Source organism: Phyllosticta citriasiana, assembly GCF_038021145.1.
Source record: "Phyllosticta citriasiana strain CBS 120426 chromosome Unknown IWZ02scaffold_1, whole genome shotgun sequence".
NCBI classification, from domain to species: domain Eukaryota; kingdom Fungi; phylum Ascomycota; class Dothideomycetes; order Botryosphaeriales; family Phyllostictaceae; genus Phyllosticta; species Phyllosticta citriasiana.
Window position 1 is genome coordinate 217,004 of NW_027117278.1, and position 17,008 is coordinate 234,011.

A 17,008-nucleotide genomic window follows, 5' to 3' on the forward strand; every position below is an offset into this window, starting at 1 on the left:
GAGAATTTATTGCAGCGATCAAAGCAGTGACTCTCGCCGTGATCCTCACGGATCAACTGGTTGCTCGTTTCTCCGTGCCTGTCAGACAGGGTTTTACTCTTCTCATCTTTTCCGCAACCCAGCCAGACAGCCCCTGAGAATCGACATCATTGACTACATAATGCCGTCGGTCACCATAATCTTTCCTTGTTGAATGCCTTCACTGTAGCGCAACTCAACCACGTCGATGAATCTTCTAGTTCAGAAGAGATAGACGCTCGCCCGCGACTTCCCCAACACCAAGTACCGAGACAATGGTCGTCGAGGTCATTTGTTGCGTTGTTCAGCGAGCGCGCGGATGGGCTTGCGAGAGAGAAGTTGAACAACCAGAGTCAAGGCAATCTTAAATGGATCTTCCCGTAGGAGCGACGCTCAGCACATGCGTCATGTCACGAGCAAGATGCGAACGCCTGTGATTCATCTCCACGAGCCAGCGTCAAGTGCAGGAGCAGAGCATGTGCTCGTTCTGCCCACGTATACAAGCCCTCCTGCTGTTCCTCCAGGAGAGATGCCTTTCGGCTGGAGCTCCACCGACCCACTCGGACGCCGAAAGGTTAAGAAGAAGAGTTGCCCTGTAGGGGTGGAATGGGGTGAACGTGCCGCACTTTGTCCGCCTGGCAGACCTCATTCCCGTCACTACTTTCACTTTGCCGGGCCGCAGGACATGACCTGGATTCGGTGTCTCCTTGCCATTATCTTCAGGATGATGTCTTCACCATTACCGCTGCTGCTAGTCATCGCCATCACTTCACGTCAAACACCTCCATTGCGGCCCACCCACGTGGCAATCACTAATTCAGAAACACTCAAATGCCTGCACATCACAACAAGCAGTCGCGCGGTGAAAACCAGGCCAAGAATCGTTTGCAGCGCCATTTGAAAATTGGGAGTGCTCATCTCAAGATTCATTCTAGCAGTATGTACAGCCAATGTTGCGTCAACGAATTATCCCAAAAACCGAAAATAGATGAAATTCGTACAAGGAAAAAGACCATTCCGCCCTTCTCAACGTCAGGTGTGCGAGACAACGCGATTGTTCACCTGAGATGCCGACGCCTCTTCATTTTCCTCTGGTTTGTCTTCCAGCATTCGTCGTTGCGTCGATGCGTTAGGCCAGAGGTTGAAGGGATTCCAGGAGCTGAAAATCTTTGCCAGAGGGCCTTGATGCGGATTCGCGGATCTGAGGGAGTTCGTCGCTTGTGGGGTCGAGTCAAAGGCTTCGCCTGGGTTTGAGGTCTCCTGGGATCTCGATTTGGCTCGCTCTTTTCTCTTTTGTTCCAGTACAAGGAGGATTCTGTCATATTCGGCTGGCAGTGCACATCGCACTAGGTCTTCGATCGTCTTGGGGTCTGAAGGCATGATTTGATCGCAGTCGTACTTGAATGCGCCGACTGAATACTCAGGATCCAGGACAAATCTGTAGTGACGGTGGGGTTGTATGATAATGTCAGGATCCGCGCCGCTGCGGAGAAGCTGCACAACGACGTCGCCGACGACCTCGTCTACTTTTTCCCAGGTGGTTCGGGTGGTTGCACAATAGAGCTTTTGGCAGTTGTGACTCTTGTTAGTTTATAGACAGTGTAGTAATGAGACAATCACATACTTCGTGTAGAAACGTCTCCCAAATCGTCCTCCCATCTTCGGGCACAATTTGGTTTACGTCTGCTCCGTGACTCAGAAGCTCGTCCAATATCATGCGATGATTTATTTTTCCAGAGCTGATTACCACTTGCGTCAGCGCATGCCATAGGAGATTCCATCTCGCCTTGTCCTGAACACTGGAATTTTTGAGCTTCTCCACGACGTAGTAGCTTAGGTGGTAGTAGGATGCTAGATCGATCATGTCAATTGGCCCAACATGGTAGAAGTAATGTGATACAGAGCAACTCCAGTGTTTATTCTGCTTCATAAGCCACATTAGTGGTAGAATCATTGCTGTCACGACGAATAGGTTGTTTCTTACCTCGTCTGCATTGGCACCTGAAAAAAGAAGATCGATCTCGTCGATGAGTCGCGTCATTGGCCGTCCCCATCGATACTCGTACTGTTTGGCGAGACAAAGCACCTTCAACAGACGATAGCCGACGAAGTATTCGTTAACCTTGCTCCTCAACAGCAGCAAAGGGTCTGAGAACTTCCATTCCACCAAAACGCTCTTCATAAGCACCTGGTCGACGTCGAAGTCGTTACCAAGTTCCTTTTCAAGATGATTCGGCATCAATTCATTCTGAAGATAGTCCCTGACCGTACGATGCAAAAATTCCAGGTGATATTTGAAAACTTCGGCTCCTTCGACCGCGCTGTCGGCCATTTGGACAATGCATACAAAGTCTTTACAACGTGCGCTAATGCGCTTTCCTAAAGTGTCTCTCCATTCGTTGATCTCCGATAGCGAGACGGGATGGAAATCTTGGCTGAACGCATACTCGGCATCTTCATGTTTTTCCATTGCCAGGAAAGTCGCCAGTGTTGGAAAACCTAACCAGTGTTCCAAGGCTATTCTCAGCGTGCGCGCGGTATCGCGACGATACTCGCTCTTTATCGTTTTGTAGATGCGATCAAAGAGTGCGTCCAGCTCAGTCGGGTAGCTATCAATCTTCTTTTGCAGGTCTTGAGAAGTTGCACCTTCAGCTGGTGCTCTCAGAAGCATTCGGACCACGAAGAATACCCAGATGAATACTCCACAAGATCTCCGCACAATTTGCTCGATCATATTGTCGAGATGAGAGCCTATCAAAGCCGACAGATCCGGGCTTTGACCAATGCTGTCACGTGTGAACTCTCGGATGTCGTCCTCAGTCAGCTCATGGACTCGGCATTTGGGGTTGTTGCGGAAGGCGTGCTCGAATTCGTCCCACGGTCGACTCGAAACACAAAGCTTGACTGAAGGGACTTTCTCGAGTATCTTGAGGAGCCCCACAATTTCATCCTGTCCGCAATCGTACTCGTCGAGTCCGTCGATGAAGAAACAAATTTTTGGCCTGTCGGATCGATCCACGATTCTGCACAGCGCAGCTTCCAGCATTTTGGGTGATGTATTCCCAAATTCCCGCTCGTCACGTTCCGCCCATTGTTTTGGGAAGATTTTTGGAATCAGAACTGGGTGTTGTCGCAGGATCTGAAAGATGACAGAGCGGAGGAACCCTTCGCGAGAGCGTTGTATACTGGATCCAGATATCCAGAAGTAATGGCTTACGACAATAATCTTCTGGTCCCCAGCCCATGATTCCAACAGTTGAGTAGTCTGGTCGTGCTCCGCGACGAACTTCATCAAAGTGGATTTGCCGCTGCCTGGCTTTCCGCTTATCCAGTAGATGCCGCTCTGATTCTCGATCCAGTCAGGGAATCCATGCTCTTGATTGTCGAAGATCCATCGGAAAGTGGTTTGGTGCGCTTCAGTAATGTTGTTGTATCGACTTAGATATTCCGTATACCAAATGCGCTTCAGGATAGCTCGCGCCTTGTCTGCATCCTTCTCTTCACTCACGATTTGAGTGAACAGGTCTGCGACTCGTCCATAGTCAATGGTTCGCGCGGTGATGGCGTCGATGACTTGGCTTTTTGCCGATGAGATTTGCACAGAGGTGTCTGCATGCAGGCTTCTGTTTGTAGCTGCTTCCTCATCCAGCCTGATCCTCAAGTAAGAAGTGTCGGACCTGAATTCTGTCAATGTTGCTCGTGGACATGTACACAAAATTGACGCGTACTTAGCCATTGACATGAGCCTGGTATCCAGTTCTCTCTGTATTTTTCCAAGTCTGCCTTCGATTTCAGAGATCGTTGATTGTTTCCAGATCACAAGGAAAGACCGCTTAAGAGATTGCACTTTTCGATGCTTCGCGGTCGCTGGAATGACGAAACTCTGCAGCTCAGACTGTAGTTCTTCTGCAACTTCGTCGCATAGTCCGGAGATTCTGAGCAAGTCTTTCGCATCTGCAGTAAGATGGGTTTGGGACGAGAGCTCTGAAATGAGCGAGGATTGCACTCGACGCAAATCGCGTAAAATCTGCAGGACATTAGGGCCGCTCTCTTCTCTTCTCTTGACCAACTTCGGAGGTTCAGATGTGATGTTTACCTCCAATGACTCACGATTGCAACCTACCATCCCATCGATGGACTGGTATTGCTCTTTCGCTCCTTTCGCGATCTTGAAGCCATAGTCAACGACCTGGATGATGTTGGCCGCAAGACTGAGGACGGATATCGGATCCATGTTGGAGCCGGGGTCAAGGAAGAGCGCTATGCGTGAAAGATGAGGTTCAGTGTGGGGTGTTCGGAAGAGGGGAGGCAAGGCTGAAAATACTGGGCGCGACTGCTGCAGACACAAGTGGGGAAGCCGCTGTGCCAAGGCAAGATGTGATAGTTGGGAGTCGCAACGGTCAAGAAGACCGGTGCGAGACTTCTCTGAAGAGCGTTCTCTTGAGGAAAACTTCGTTGACGTGCACTGAAGATTCTTGAGACAGTAAAGCCCGTCGTTGCTTACCAGCCCCCACCCCAACCCCGGTCAGATCAGCTGGGCATCCCTACTCACTTCACAAACGTACGAGGCATCCCCTGTAGATAGCTCCGTCCTGGATAGCCAACTGGTCCCAGCGGAACGTAAAACGATCAATCAATCAATCAATCAATCAACCCCGGTCAGGACTGGCGCCTTCAGCCTCATTCTGACAAGGTGCAGATGCATGAACACCGCCGCCATGCAGCATAGGCACAACATTCGCCTTCCTCACCGAGGCCCTCTGGTCAATCGATACATGACAGGCCACCGTGACAACAAGAAGGAGGAAAGAAAGGAAGGACTCGGCCGCCTTCAAGACCGATTGTACATATTAAATTGCAGTGTGCGGAATAAACATGGGAAGACAAACAAAGCAAACCAAAAACGACTGGCCTTCAACGTATACAGCAAAGCAGACGTGGGAGCTTCGGACGCTTAGCCTTCCGCGCCTCGGAGTCGTCATCCAAACCTCTCATGTTGGTCTCCCCCTTCTCCGTGTCGAGCAGTCCTCCTCCAACATCGACTGCCACTCTTTGGACCTCCAGTCTTTCGATACCACTGTCCTCTTTTTCCTGATTGATTTGAAATGCTCCCATATTGCGTGTCCCCATGTCGACGTTGAACATCTCTCTCTCCACATTCGCGTCCCGTATGGCCATGTTGAAGATGTCTCTGCCCACATTTACGTTACCTGTTTCTACATTGAACATTACAGCCTCTCTTTCCACCCTGACCCCTGCTACGGATGGATTGCTGTGCAAATTGTTCAGTTGTCGGGCCGCCTTTCTCCTTCTCATTAGCACACGCAAAGCCCTATCTACTTGAGCCGGTCCAAGCACCTCACTCAGCACGGCTTCGAGCCCGTAAAACAAGCCATACTTGCCTGCAATCCGCACGCGGATGTCTGGATCTGCGCCGTGGTCGAAAAGGACGACGTCCAAACACTTCTCTGCGCCGCTTTTCGGCGCGTACCTGAGACGTGAACAATCTGTGGAAGTGAAAAAGCTGTTCGCCAAAGATGAGTTGGTCCAGTTCGTCGACAACCTCTGTCAGTGGTTCCTGGTGCTCATCCTCGTACTGGCGAGCGTAACAAATCAAAACTTGCACCAGGAGCAAGACGCTCGGATCTTTGTGTCTTGTCTGGTTCCCAATCAGCCTTGGAAGATCGCAGCAATTTAGCGTCACCAGAGCCGCTCGCGCAAGCTCCAAGGTGGCGTCTAAGATTCTTGGTGCCCCTTGAGGTAGTCCCTGACCGTGCGGTGCATGAACTTCACGTCGTAATCAAAGATTGCTGCGCCTTCGCTGGTCGTTTTGGACCGCGAATTGTAGAGGAGGTCCCTTCATTGTGTGGTGATGACCTTTTCCAACTCTGTTTTCCAGCTTTCCACTTCCTGCCTCAAGACGGGTCCAAGGTCTATGAACGAATTACCTTCATGCTCGAGCCCACGAGAAAATTCAAGTTTGTAGTCCTGGAAGATGCAATCAAACGTGCGCTCATGAGCACTCTCGATGTTGTTGAATCGCGTGGTAAACAGGTCATCTCGGAGGTGCCTCAGAACATCCAGAATCCTGTTCGCCTTCTTGTTCTCTTCCATTAGCTTCTTGAACAATTGAGCAATCGCTCCGTTGTCGGTCGCTTTTGCCTCAATGGCCTTCAAGATCTCGTTCGCTGTTTTAAAAAGGTCTGCAGAGGCCTTGAAATGAATTTCGTTGTCTAGCCGTCGATTTTCGTCGAGCTTCTTGAAAAACTCCAAATTTTCGTTCTTGTCCCAAATATGTCAATCTTCCTTGCTTGTAAGGTGTGTGTGATCGACCCACTTCATCATGGCCAATAGCCTGGTGTCAACGCCTTCCTGCGCCTTTTTGAGGTTTCTCTCGACTTCATCGATTTTATTTCTTCTGAGAGTTGTGCGGGCGCTACTTCTGGCATACTGGGGAAATTGATGCCGGTCACTGGTACGAACGACGAGTCTCTGCATCTTTGAATCGGCGTCATTCAAGAACTTCTTCAACACGCCAGCGACGTCTTCCAGGTCCTCTTCACCCTTGAATTCTTCGTCCTTGGTACTTTGGTCATTGGCCTTCTCGCCATTGGTCTCTTTGCCGTTGGCCTTTTCACCGTTGGTCTTTCCGCCATTGGTCTTTTCGCCGCTGGTCTCTCCATTCTTGATATTTTTGTTCTTGGTGGCGTCTTTGATAGACAACACATTGAGCGACTTCCGCAAACTGTCCCGAATCTGCAAACTCTGAATATCAGTGGACAAACCAAGAGACGACAAAAAAAAATATACCTTGAGATGTTGGCTGTTTCCTTCCAGTAGCTCACCCACACCATGGCTCACGTTTTTGAGCTCCTTGACAATTTCCCAAGCAAAGCCCATCACCCGAAACAGGTTGGCCACAATGCTAAGACCTTCAAGCCCGGACATCTCGAGTGCTGTTGCTTCTCCAACTTGCCCAGACCAGGCCAATCACGCCCCCTATACGTCCTTAACCTTGCGACGGTGCTGTTGAGTCGGTCGGTCGGTCGGTTTTAGAGCTTGCATGCACTCTTTGGGGGTCACGGCCTGGTCCATCGTTTCTCGTGAAACGGGTGATGATGGATGGGGTTGCGTAGAAGATGGCGGGGGCGGCGGCGCAAGTAAAAAATCTGTCTTTGCAATTTTTGGCCGTGTGAGGCGTGGTAGTGTACATGTACGCTGGCGACGGGCCAAAAAGGAGGGACCACGAAGCAATGGGTTTGGGCAGTCGCTAGAAGAGCATCAGCCTTTCTCGCATCCTTGACTATTTTTTCATCGGCCGTTAGACGTTGCTGCGACGGTGAAAAGACAGGGAGGATCGATGGTCAGCAATGAGCTCGAGAGATATTCAGACGAAACGACGTAAATATTCAAGGGGGTATCCCAAACAGAACGCCAAAGCAAAGGCGCGCGACGCAGAACCAGCTAGCACATCACCGACAAGCAGAAGACTTAATCCTCAAAACCCATCTCCTCCTCTTCCTCATCCAACTGTTCGCTCTGCTCATCTTCATCAGAGCTGTCTCTTCCAGCCTCGCCAGAGACATAGCGACTGGCCCTAGTCCACTCTTCGCTCTCTCCTAGCCCAACACGCCTGCTATCTTCCATGAAACTGCTTCTCGAATCGCCGTCCACGGAGTCAAGCGTCTCGATTGTCGCGCTGACGTCAATCTCGCGCTCGTCGTCGACGGGCGCCGGGTCCATCTGCAGCAGACTCGCCTTCTCATCGGCATCCAGGTCAGCATCGGCAGCAAATCCAACGCTCTTGCCACCACTTCCAGAGGAAGAGGTGGGCCGGCCGTGGTCGACAAGCACATCGCCGTCCCATGGCCGACACGACTTGACGAGCTCGCCGCAGCGCAGACACGTCCAGCCCTCGCCCTCCTCGGCCTCAATCTTTTGCGCCAGGCAAACAAAGCAGTATACGCAGCCACAGGGAATGGCTTGGTACGGGTTGGTCACGTCGGTTGCCGTGGATCCCACAACGCCGCCAGATGCTGCCGACTGCGCCATCATTTGAGACTCGGAGGCGGTGCCGCCGGTGGGATTTTGGTCGTTGTAGCAAATGGCACAGGTGCGCTCGGGGAGGAAGCCGAGCTCACCCGCTTTGCCAGCGTCGGAGTCGTCGTCGGCGCCGGAGGAGGAGCGCGAGAAGAAAGTCTTGATTTTGCGCCAGGAGCGGCCGAGAATGCGGCGCCAGCGCGAGATGCCGACCAGGGGGAGCAGAAAGAGGAGGAATTCAGTAAAAGCGTGCCAGACGAGTTGGCGGTTGAGGTATTCAAACGAGACTTCGCGGGAGATGGAGGATGAGGCGGGAGTCAGGCGCAGGCCAAGCAAACGGTCGACCAGAGTTCGGTAACGGCCGTTGGTCAGGAAGACGAGGAAGGAGATGAAGGCAGCAAAGGAGTGCGTCGTGCTGAGAATATCCGTCAATCGCTCGGCGAGGCGGACGCGTGCAGATGGCAGCTCGTAGTCGGATGTTCGCGCTGAAAGCCATTCCTCCCACTTTGTCCACGCATATCTTCCACCCACGGTCAACAGGCCGTATGCACTCTTTTGCCATCGCCTTGGAGGTGGACGTGCCAGATCATCGGAACGCGTGTCGGTGTAGCGGAGACCTTGTAGCGCGGCACCATACGAGGCGTTATGGTCCCAGATGCTGAGCTTGAACAAGATAGCGCGAAGGGCGAGTAGGATCTCGGGCGAGTAATCGCTGGCGAGGTGATTCTAGGACCCAGTCAGTTTTCAAAAGATCCCAAAACATTCGAATCTGCAACGGTACATACACCAAAGTGCTTGAGCCCCTCACCAACCTGGCCCTTGAGCAGCTCCAAAAGCTCCTCATCCAAGAGCTCCGCATCGACCTGGCCGACGCGAAACGCCGGCCGCGTGCCTTCTCTCCCTCTGATATCCTCCCATATGGACAATCCCGCGGTGCCAACTCGGTTCAGCGGGTAAGGGAGTCGCGAGATGCTTGCAGTGTTGAGAGCTTCGCGTTGGGCTTGGATTCGGGCGCGGTATTCGGCTTCGCGCTGCTGTCGCCGAGCATGCAGGCGGGCTTGCGCGGCGGCAAAGTCGGCAGAGGACATGTCAAGGCGGATGTGACTGAACCATTGATGTCTTGTCCTAAGGATCTGGGGGCATTCTTCAAGGCTTGGGCGCGCGACGGAAAAGAGAGGTGGAGTGGTGGTCGCGCGATAATGTGACGGGAGTGACGTTGCCGCGGGTTTCGTTTTGCGCGGCGCGGAGCCGAGGCTCCCATACTACATGTACTCGTCCCACATGAATGGCGAGCACTGAAGCATAACAAAACTCTCCGTGTCTATCCAATTATCTATTCTACCTGCGCCTCAAGATCCAAAGCACCGCAACGCCAAACAAACTCGCTGCATTAGACATTGTGTTGCTCAAAACCCCCCCAATCGCCCTTCGGCGCCCGAATTCCGCACAAAACACTGTTGAGATCCAAGCGCTGGTCTACTCCTTGGAGCTTCTCGCCGGCTTCCACTCATAGTGATACCTGCCTTCGGTCGGCAGGTCGGTTCCCTTCTCGCCCTTGCGATCATACATGTGCGCGCCAAAGTAATCCAATTGAGCCTCGTAGAAGCTGGTCGGCAAGTGGGTGCCAGTCTGGTACTTGACATACTCCAAGCTGGCGCTAATGGCCGGAATCACAAAATCATTCTCTACGCCCTTGGCCACGACGGTCCGCAGGGCCTGGAGCTTCGAGCTGATTTCTGCCATGACGGAGCCTTGGTACAGCAGGTTGATCGAGTCGAGCTTGCGGTACTCGTTGAAGATGGGCTGCAGCAGCTCGGCAATGTAGTCAGCCTGGATGATGCATCCCGCGCGCCAAATTTGCAGCACTGCCGGGTAGTCGATGTTCCAGTGGTTTCTCCTGTCTGCCCGCTCGATGACATTGAGGCCTTGAATGTAGCTGGCGAGACAGCTCACGAACACGGCTTGACGCAGCGCCTCAAGAAAGTCCTTCTTCTCCTGACCGCTGAGCTTCAAAGGACGGGGCTGAATCTCGCCTCCAAACGTTTTCTGGGCGCGAATACGCTGGCCTCGGTCTGCAGACGCAAGGCGGAAATAGTGGGCCGTTGTGAGGGTGGGAGCCGGAATGTGGTGGAACACGGCCTGCTCGTTGCTCCAGACGCCAGTGCCTTCCTCGCCGGTGATGTCTTGGACGACCTTGTCTTCCACCGTGTCGAGAATGTGTTCGTTGTTGCGCGTTTTGTCGACTGCCCGGCAAATGTCGGCACCAATCCATATCAGGAACGTCCCGCGCTACGCTGGTTAGCATGGCTCTCCATCCACTACACGGGCAAGTCTTACCAATTCTCCTTCTTTGTTCCACGCCTCAAACACATCTCCAATCTCCTCGTCGCTCATTCCCAGTCCCTTTTGCATTATGGCAAAGGCCTCGCTTATGGCACTCATCATGCCATGCTCGATTCCGTTGTGAATCATCTTGACGTAGTGTCCCGCACCGCCAGTTCCAGCCTTGCCCACGCACGGGTTTCCAATCTTATCCTTGGCGGCCACTTTCTTCAGCAGCGGCATCACCAGATCCAAACTCTCGTCGTCAGCGCCGGGACACATGCTGGGCCCCGCCCGCGCAGCCTGGTATCCACCACTGACACCCATGCCAATGTAGCGCACACCGCGGGTCACACACTTGCCTTGCCGCCTCTGCGTATTCTCCCAGTGCTCATTTCCAGCGTCGATGATGATGTCGCCTTTTTCCAGGTACGGCAGCAAGTCCCCGAGCACGATGTCGCCCACATTGCCGTGCGGAAGGGAGAAGACGAAGAGTTTGGGGCTGCCCAACGAGGCGCAAAGATCTTTGTAATCGATAAACTTCTTGACGGCGCCTGAAGGTATGGCGGGGGCCTTTTTGGCGGTTTCGACAACGCGGTCCATGGTTTCTTCCGAGGGGTCTTTGAGCGAGACTTTAATGCCGTTTTCGGCAAACAGCAGGGCCATGCCGCCGCCCATGCTGCCGCAGCCGATCATGGCGAGCTACCCAACAGTCAGTGACGGTCCAGCAAGAAAAAGAATCTTGGGGGATCGCTCACCTTTTTGATATCCAAAGGTTGCACCATGGTGACTAGCAACAGAGAACAGACAACGTAGGATACAGACAGAGCAAAATTAGGAAAGCAATTCCAGGAAGAGATGAATGAAGAAAGGATATGTCCGGCGCGAGAGGAGCGAGGTAGCAAGGTTTATTTGCCATGATGCCCAAGTGACGACGGCGGTCTTGCTAGCGTGACGTAACCGGCCGTGGTGGTAGGGCTGACTGCAGAGGTCTACCGTACCCACCAAGCTCACGCCTCCCGTCTCGACCCGCGCCCGCGCTAGCCGCTTTCGGCTATGCGATCTCCACTTTGGGGCGACACGACGTTAGCAACGTTTGCCCGCGTCAAACCTCGAAGACAAATTCCGTCAGCTGAGTTTGATCCAGACCAGCAGACTGATTCTCGCTTGGAGACATGGGGTACAAATGGCTCGGGACTTCTTTTGCGAGTGGCAAGCACAGCTTCAATGACATGAACCACTTTGCTGACCCATCCTATCTTCAGAACAACAACAATTCAATCCGCAAACAAAGTGACGAGAAGTGAAATCCTCCAGGCGAACACCATACCTGCACTTATCTCCCCGCCCATTGCGCTTTCACAACCCAAACACGACCCAAAACGACCCAAAAAGGCAATCCCTCAATCCTAGGCGCAACACCACACGCGCCGCATCGCTGAGTCGTCCCAAGGCACGGGCGCGACGACAGCACGCTATAAAAAGCCGCAGCCGTTCCCCCCAACACGATATCTTTTCCTCTCCATTCCTGCGTATAGCGCACCCCCGCAGATGCTCTTCCTGCGCACCCGCAGAAGGAATCCCTCGGTTTTCCCCCTTTCCCCCCCTCCCCCTCGCGCCGCCCCCTCTTCCCTCTTGTCCCTTGCCCTGCTTGCCCCTTCTCCCCCGGGGGACTTGATATTGGCTGGCTCTCTGTGAAGGGCCTTGCCTGCGCTTTTTGGATTGAAATGGTGTCGCTCGTCTAGCACTACCGCGGGATGGCGCCTTCTTGGATTTTTTTTTTTTTTTTTTCGCTGGGTGCTTCGCCTTGTGCGGGGCCTTGGGGAGAATTGGTGGTGGTTAGCGAGTGAGGGGGTGGTTGATGGATGGATGGTCAGTCGGTGGGGTATCTAGGTGGTACCTGATCTACGGACATGTGTAGGTTGTAGTAGCTGGGGTGGATGGCGACAAGTCTGGACCACGAACTGATTGGACACGCCGAATTCTGACTGACCGACATTAAACGACACTCCAGCGCCTACCTCCAAATCACCGCCCGCAAACGTGAAGCATCAAGTAGCAGCAGGCAGACAAGTGAGCAACGAACAAGTCAGCCGACAGAGACACGTTTAGTTCCAATTCATTTGATTTCTCATTTGCAGCCAGAGTTTTTTTTAACACCCTACCAGTCTACCAGCAGCAGCGACTACCTCGCTTCATCCTTCTGTTTTCCATCCTCTCCCATATTCCCCTCTCCCAATTTCAATCGAAAGAGTCCCCTTCCTGGAGCGTCAAGACGAGGGACGTCCACCAGTCAGCCGTTCCATCATTGAGGACTGTAGGTATCTGCTCCGAAGAGAGTCCGTCCGCCCGTCCGCTTGTCCCCCCACACCTACCTCACTGCATGCCCCAGCCAAGTAATTGGAAGACAAACCAAAGGGAAACAGATAACAAGGTATACCCCAACCAAAAAACGCCGAAAAATGATGATGATTCAAGAGGAGCTGGATGGCTTGGGAAACATTGGACAGGTTGCACCTGAACATCGATGCCCTTCCCACCGACCGCCAGACCAGGCCAGCCAAAGCAAGCCAAAGCCAGCCAGTCAGCCCACCCGAAAAGCATGAACAAAGAAGCCAGCAAGCAACTGCTGCCAAGAAAAAGTACGGTGGTAGAGTGTGGAGCAGAGCAGAGTAGAGAGAGAAGCGCAGCGTGTGCACACGAGAGGGCAAAAAAGAAGAAGAAGAAGAAGAAGAAGAAGAAGAAGAAGAAGGCCGTGGCATATGTAAAGCAAACAACAAAAGCACGCCATCCATCAATGTACAATCGTCTTGGCGAATAATGGTAGGTGCAGCGAAAAAAGAAGAAGCAGAAAAGAGAAGAGAAAGTCATGGTATCATCAAAGCTCCCAAGCCAACCAACCAACCAACCAACCGTCCATTCGTCGTCCCTTTTGTTCATTATCCCACCCCAATCCGTCTCAAGTCTTTCCACTTGTTGTCCCCTCAAGATTGTCGCCCTCGCTGCCGCAACCTGTTAAAATCTGTATCCCGCCGAGTCGGAAAAGAAGATGGGGTCGTTGAGGATGCTGCTCATGGGGTCGAAAAAGTCGGTCGTGTAGTCTGCAAAGGGCCCAGGCCCGGTTGGCGCGTTGTTGCTTGACAGGTCCGCGCTGCCCATGCTCAGACTGTTGTTCATGGTCGGCAGTGACAGCGTTGGCAAGTTTGGATCCAGCGATGTAGGTACCGAGCTGGGGACGGCGATGGAAGAGGTGGGTGTGGAGGAGGAGACGGTGCTGAGGATCGACGGACCACCGAGAGGCGTCGGTTGGTGTGTATGTGCTGACGTCTGCGGTTGATGCTGCTCGCTTCCCAAGAGAGATGGGTTTGATCCTCGTCCTGGTGGAGCGGGTGTCGTTGATGATGAGGTGTCGGGATCGGTAGGGTTGGCGACTGCCGCGTCCAGGTTATTGACCTTGCCTCGGAACTTTTCGCGCCAGTGCCATAGCGAGTCGAAAACGACAGACATGCTCATCCGACACCGCACCTTGAGCTGAATGTCGCCTGCGCCATTGTTGCCGCCGTGTGCTGAGCGGAAAGCCTCGACGTCGGCATGCTTGGGGTTCCCTGAGCCGCTGGCCTTCCACAGCTGGGCCAGGACTTCGGCGAGACGCTGCGGGAGGTCGTTGCCACGCACAGAAGTGTTGCGAATGCAGTTGATGAGCCGCGTAAAGTTGGATCGAGAGGCAGAGAGTTGAGGTTGTGGGATCGTGTTGGCAAAGTTGGAGTTGAGAAGGCGGTGCAGCGTGAAGCCGGATGCCACCATCATCTGCGTGACGTAGTTGGTGGTATAAGGCAGGGGGCCGGCTTCATCGAGGCTGAAGATGGACTCGAGGAATACGTTGGTGGCCAGGAGGAGATTGAGCAAATCCTGATGCCAGCCATGCTCTTGCTTGTTGAAGAAGGCATAGAGCTGCAGGTTAAGCCGCACGGCCCGGAGATGGAGCAGGTCAAAATCTAATTGGTCAGTCGAATATCTGGCTTTGTACAAGGAGGTAATGCTGCGCGGCATGACGTAGAGAAGACTCGGGGAAATGAATAGACTGGTATTTTGTCTGGCAGGGGTTGCAAAATACTCCGAATACCTACCAGTAAAATTGACATGTCTCAGCCGGGCTTCGAGGTCGTTGAGATTGGTTGTCTCGTAGCTAATGAGGATGGACTTGTCATCGTAAAAAGATCGGCTCCCCGAATCGCTGTACAGCGCTTTGGTAATTCTAGCGGCCGAGCGCTCGAGCATGACGTGATTGACGAGGCTTTCGGGCAGTCTGTCCATGTGATCGTGCTCAAAGGACAGTGCCGAGTCAAATAGGGTGGTCGACGGTTGCCCGCTGGCTACCGAGACACTGTTTCACGTTGGCACCAGTGGCTGCAGATGGGGAATAACGACTTACCAGTGAGCGACAGTGTTGCACACGGCCCACGTGGATAGGCGATCTTTGATTTCTTCATCCTTCAATTGGACATGAGTCCTTGAGAAGTCTTGAGCGTGCGAAGGCTGATGCAGGCCGTGGTGCATTGCAACATGCATCATGACGCCCGAGAGCATGAATGTCTCATCAACGGTCGTGTTGCTCGCTGGCAGCGGCCACGTGCACAAGAGACACAACGCCTTGACAACATGGTAGTTTTGCGGCACCTCAGAAATGTTGGTCCAAACGAGCGCACGGTAGGCGGGGGTCAATTTGTGGATCAGTCTCTGGTCGTCCTGAAAGTTGCGGTCCTTGGGGTAGTGGCGTGCGGCGACGACGAGGATAGTCCAGAACAACAGTTTGGACTGGGTCATGTACGTCTCGACGCTCTGGTTCGGATCGAGCAGCGGCAGGAACGGGTGGTAGTTGGCAAAGTACTCGGCGAAGAGGTCCTCGGCCTGTTCGGCGGTGACGTACACGGGCCCCAAGTTGTACGCGTGGTTCCGTCCGGCGGACTCATAGGTGCCGCCGCCGCCAAAGCCGTGCTTGAGGCTGACGAGCGATGAGACGGCCTCGTCGTGTGACCCTCCATGGTATGGCTGTTGTTGTTGTTGTTGCTGCTGCTGTGAGCCGAGGAAGTTTTGGAACATTGACGGCTGGGGGTTGTCGTGAGCGGCCATGGCCTGTGGTGGTGCGGCGGAAAAACCGGACGACGGAGTCAGACTCACACCCATCGACGCGAGCTGCTGGCGCAACTGCATCTCCCTGTCCTCCAGCTCCTTGACTCTGGCCTTGAGATCTATGGCTTCACGCTCCATTTCTGCGTGACGGCTGCGCTTGCCGATGCGCTTGAAATTGGCCGAGACTTGACATGTGAGGTTTTGCTTCCTGCATCGCGAGCAGGGCGTGAAGGGGTCTTGGACGACGTCGCATTTCAGCTGGAGGGCGTCAGCGGGGCAAGGTTAGAGAGAGAAGAGGGAGAGTCACCTTTTGCTGGCGGCATTCGTTGCAGGCGCGCTTCTGGGCCTGCTTCTTGACGCTCGACTGGCCGTCGTCGTCGTCGTGCAGGCTGCCAGGCGAGCTCTCGAAGCCGGCGGTCGACTGGGAGCGCTTGAGGCCATGGCGCGGGGTGGGCGGGCTGTTGTGCGAGTGCGAGTGAGAGTGAAAGGCGGCGAAGTGGGTGCCGTTGGTGGGAGAGGTGCCGTGAGCCATGGCTGCCTGCCGCGAGGAGGGTTTTGTCTGGCGGCCACTGTTGGTCGCGGATCGCGGGGTCGAGGCAGAAGGTCGAGGGTTTGGTGGGCGAGGCTCATGCAGAGACGGACAAAAACAATGTTGCTCAACGCGGCAGAGGGGTTGCTTGAAGAAATTCCCAGCAACAGCATCCGGCGCCCTGGTGGATTGCCAGACTGGGTTCGCGGAATCGCCATAGCTCAAGCTGCGTTCGTAACTTGCGACGCCATGACTCTATTGCACCGGATACATAGGTAGTTGGCATGCACCACGCCAGTCTACACACCAAGCAGAGACAATACCGAGTTGCATGTACCTACGTGTATGCCGCTGCATCCTCAGAGTGCACGACATGTTCCAAACCCTTGTCCTCATTCCCTTCGTCCGCCCTCAACGCCTCGCCTCGGCTCGCCACACCGCACTTGCGGCGGCCGATGCTGCTGCCATCAGACTCCCTGGTTGATATTTGATCGACACGGATCAGATAACTTTTTTTACGCTTGGGCCGCGGACCCCATCCATAGCACGTTTTGCAACAACATGGCCTCCCTACGTCACCTCACTTCCTAACCCAGTCACTCTGCCGTCGCTTTACGTATCAGTTTAACTGTCCCGCTTCTACTCAATTCCACAGAGATACGAGCTGGCTTTGGCATGCATACGCGAGTGGAACATGCCGTCGCCTTGAGGTGGATTGCCTGCAAAAGAGCTGCCATCCGAGACTTTTAAAAAGTGGACAGAGAGGTCTCGCCCGCCTACATGAATGAAACGGCTTTACTAAAACGCCTCGGAGATCGAGCGGAGATTCGGACGCCATCCAATCCGCCCGCGATTCCGCCATTTCTCTCCAGTCCCTCTCAAGACCGCGACTCGGCGACTTTTGGCTTGCCTGCATACGCGTCTCCATTGATGCTCGTCCTGCGACGATCAACTCTTTTCAGGATGTCC

The 17,008-nt window shown here is 53.8% G+C and overlaps 7 protein-coding genes across 7 annotated transcripts; 1 reads left to right on the plus strand and 6 right to left on the minus strand.

Annotated features, from left to right (window-relative positions):
* The first annotated feature begins 305 nt into the window (after positions 1 to 305).
* Positions 306 to 997, plus strand: IWZ02DRAFT_1395 (uncharacterized protein). Its single transcript, XM_066761733.1, has one exon. The coding sequence runs from the start codon at positions 419 to 421 to the stop codon at positions 917 to 919; it is 501 nt and encodes a 166-aa protein (XP_066626728.1). The 5' UTR covers positions 306 to 418; the 3' UTR covers positions 920 to 997.
* IWZ02DRAFT_438235 (uncharacterized protein) lies at positions 838 to 4,473 on the minus strand. Its single transcript, XM_066766715.1, has 6 exons — positions 4,343 to 4,473; positions 4,115 to 4,278; positions 3,747 to 4,045; positions 2,004 to 3,695; positions 1,643 to 1,952; positions 838 to 1,581 (listed from the first exon to the last, which is right to left on the minus strand). The coding sequence occupies exons 2-6, from the start codon at positions 4,250 to 4,252 to the stop codon at positions 1,051 to 1,053; spliced, it is 2,970 nt and encodes a 989-aa protein (XP_066626729.1). The 5' UTR covers positions 4,253 to 4,278; positions 4,343 to 4,473; the 3' UTR covers positions 838 to 1,050.
* Positions 4,474 to 5,877: 1,404 nt separating this feature from the next.
* On the minus strand, positions 5,878 to 6,966 carry IWZ02DRAFT_486301 (uncharacterized protein; the record flags this gene model as incomplete). Its single annotated transcript, XM_066769245.1, has 3 exons — positions 5,878 to 6,300; positions 6,352 to 6,774; positions 6,829 to 6,966. The coding sequence occupies 3 exons, from the start codon at positions 6,964 to 6,966 to the stop codon at positions 5,878 to 5,880; spliced, it is 984 nt and encodes a 327-aa protein (XP_066626730.1).
* A 155-nt stretch (positions 6,967 to 7,121) lies between these two features.
* Positions 7,122 to 9,340, minus strand: IWZ02DRAFT_1493 (putative peroxisome biosynthesis protein). Its single transcript, XM_066761895.1, has 2 exons — positions 8,844 to 9,340; positions 7,122 to 8,784 (listed from the first exon to the last, which is right to left on the minus strand). Exons 1-2 carry the CDS (start codon positions 9,144 to 9,146, stop codon positions 7,510 to 7,512), a joined length of 1,578 nt encoding a protein of 525 aa, XP_066626731.1. The 5' UTR covers positions 9,147 to 9,340; the 3' UTR covers positions 7,122 to 7,509.
* Positions 9,341 to 11,248, minus strand: IWZ02DRAFT_1468 (6-phosphogluconate dehydrogenase). The gene is made up of 2 exons (XM_066761852.1): positions 10,396 to 11,248; positions 9,341 to 10,347 (listed from the first exon to the last, which is right to left on the minus strand). Exons 1-2 carry the CDS (start codon positions 11,074 to 11,076, stop codon positions 9,535 to 9,537), a joined length of 1,494 nt encoding a protein of 497 aa, XP_066626732.1. The 5' UTR covers positions 11,077 to 11,248; the 3' UTR covers positions 9,341 to 9,534.
* Positions 11,249 to 12,469: 1,221 nt separating this feature from the next.
* IWZ02DRAFT_1508 (uncharacterized protein) lies at positions 12,470 to 13,285 on the minus strand. Its single transcript, XM_066761924.1, has one exon. It carries the CDS (start codon positions 13,173 to 13,175, stop codon positions 12,651 to 12,653), a length of 525 nt encoding a protein of 174 aa, XP_066626733.1. The 5' UTR covers positions 13,176 to 13,285; the 3' UTR covers positions 12,470 to 12,650.
* Positions 13,110 to 15,840, minus strand: IWZ02DRAFT_438251 (C6 zinc finger domain-containing protein). The gene is made up of 3 exons (XM_066766716.1): positions 14,813 to 15,840; positions 14,508 to 14,764; positions 13,110 to 14,375 (listed from the first exon to the last, which is right to left on the minus strand). Exons 1-3 carry the CDS (start codon positions 15,646 to 15,648, stop codon positions 13,396 to 13,398), a joined length of 2,073 nt encoding a protein of 690 aa, XP_066626734.1. The 5' UTR covers positions 15,649 to 15,840; the 3' UTR covers positions 13,110 to 13,395.
* Positions 15,841 to 17,008: the final 1,168 nt, after the last annotated feature.

What these genes read in the sequence shown, in the direction of transcription:
- IWZ02DRAFT_1395 (XM_066761733.1), top strand. Translation starts at nt 419, where the DNA reads ATGCGTCATGTCACGAGCAAGATGCGAACGCCTGTGATTCATCTCCAC.
- IWZ02DRAFT_438235 (XM_066766715.1), bottom strand. Translation starts at nt 4,252, where the DNA reads ATGGATCCGATATCCGTCCTCAGTCTTGCGGCCAACATCATCCAGGTC. An exon ending in TCAGGTGCCAATGCAGACGA is followed by an intron (nt 1,953 to 2,003) that starts GGTAAGAAACAA and finishes ACCACTAATGTG; the next exon opens with GCTTATGAAGCAGAATAAAC. An exon ending in GGGAGACGTTTCTACACGAA is followed by an intron (nt 1,582 to 1,642) that starts GTATGTGATTGT and finishes AACTGCCAAAAG; the next exon opens with CTCTATTGTGCAACCACCCG.
- IWZ02DRAFT_1493 (XM_066761895.1), bottom strand. Translation starts at nt 9,146, where the DNA reads ATGTCCTCTGCCGACTTTGCCGCCGCGCAAGCCCGCCTGCATGCTCGG. An exon ending in AGGGGCTCAAGCACTTTGGT is followed by an intron (nt 8,785 to 8,843) that starts GTATGTACCGTT and finishes ACTGGGTCCTAG; the next exon opens with AATCACCTCGCCAGCGATTA.
- IWZ02DRAFT_1468 (XM_066761852.1), bottom strand. Translation starts at nt 11,076, where the DNA reads ATGATCGGCTGCGGCAGCATGGGCGGCGGCATGGCCCTGCTGTTTGCC. An exon ending in GGAACAAAGAAGGAGAATTG is followed by an intron (nt 10,348 to 10,395) that starts GTAAGACTTGCC and finishes TAACCAGCGTAG; the next exon opens with CGCGGGACGTTCCTGATATG.
- IWZ02DRAFT_1508 (XM_066761924.1), bottom strand. Translation starts at nt 13,175, where the DNA reads ATGGATGGCGTGCTTTTGTTGTTTGCTTTACATATGCCACGGCCTTCT.
- IWZ02DRAFT_438251 (XM_066766716.1), bottom strand. Translation starts at nt 15,648, where the DNA reads ATGGAGCGTGAAGCCATAGATCTCAAGGCCAGAGTCAAGGAGCTGGAG. An exon ending in TGCAACACTGTCGCTCACTG is followed by an intron (nt 14,765 to 14,812) that starts GTAAGTCGTTAT and finishes AACGTGAAACAG; the next exon opens with TGTCTCGGTAGCCAGCGGGC. An exon ending in GAGACATGTCAATTTTACTG is followed by an intron (nt 14,376 to 14,507) that starts GTAGGTATTCGG and finishes CTGACCAATTAG; the next exon opens with ATTTTGACCTGCTCCATCTC.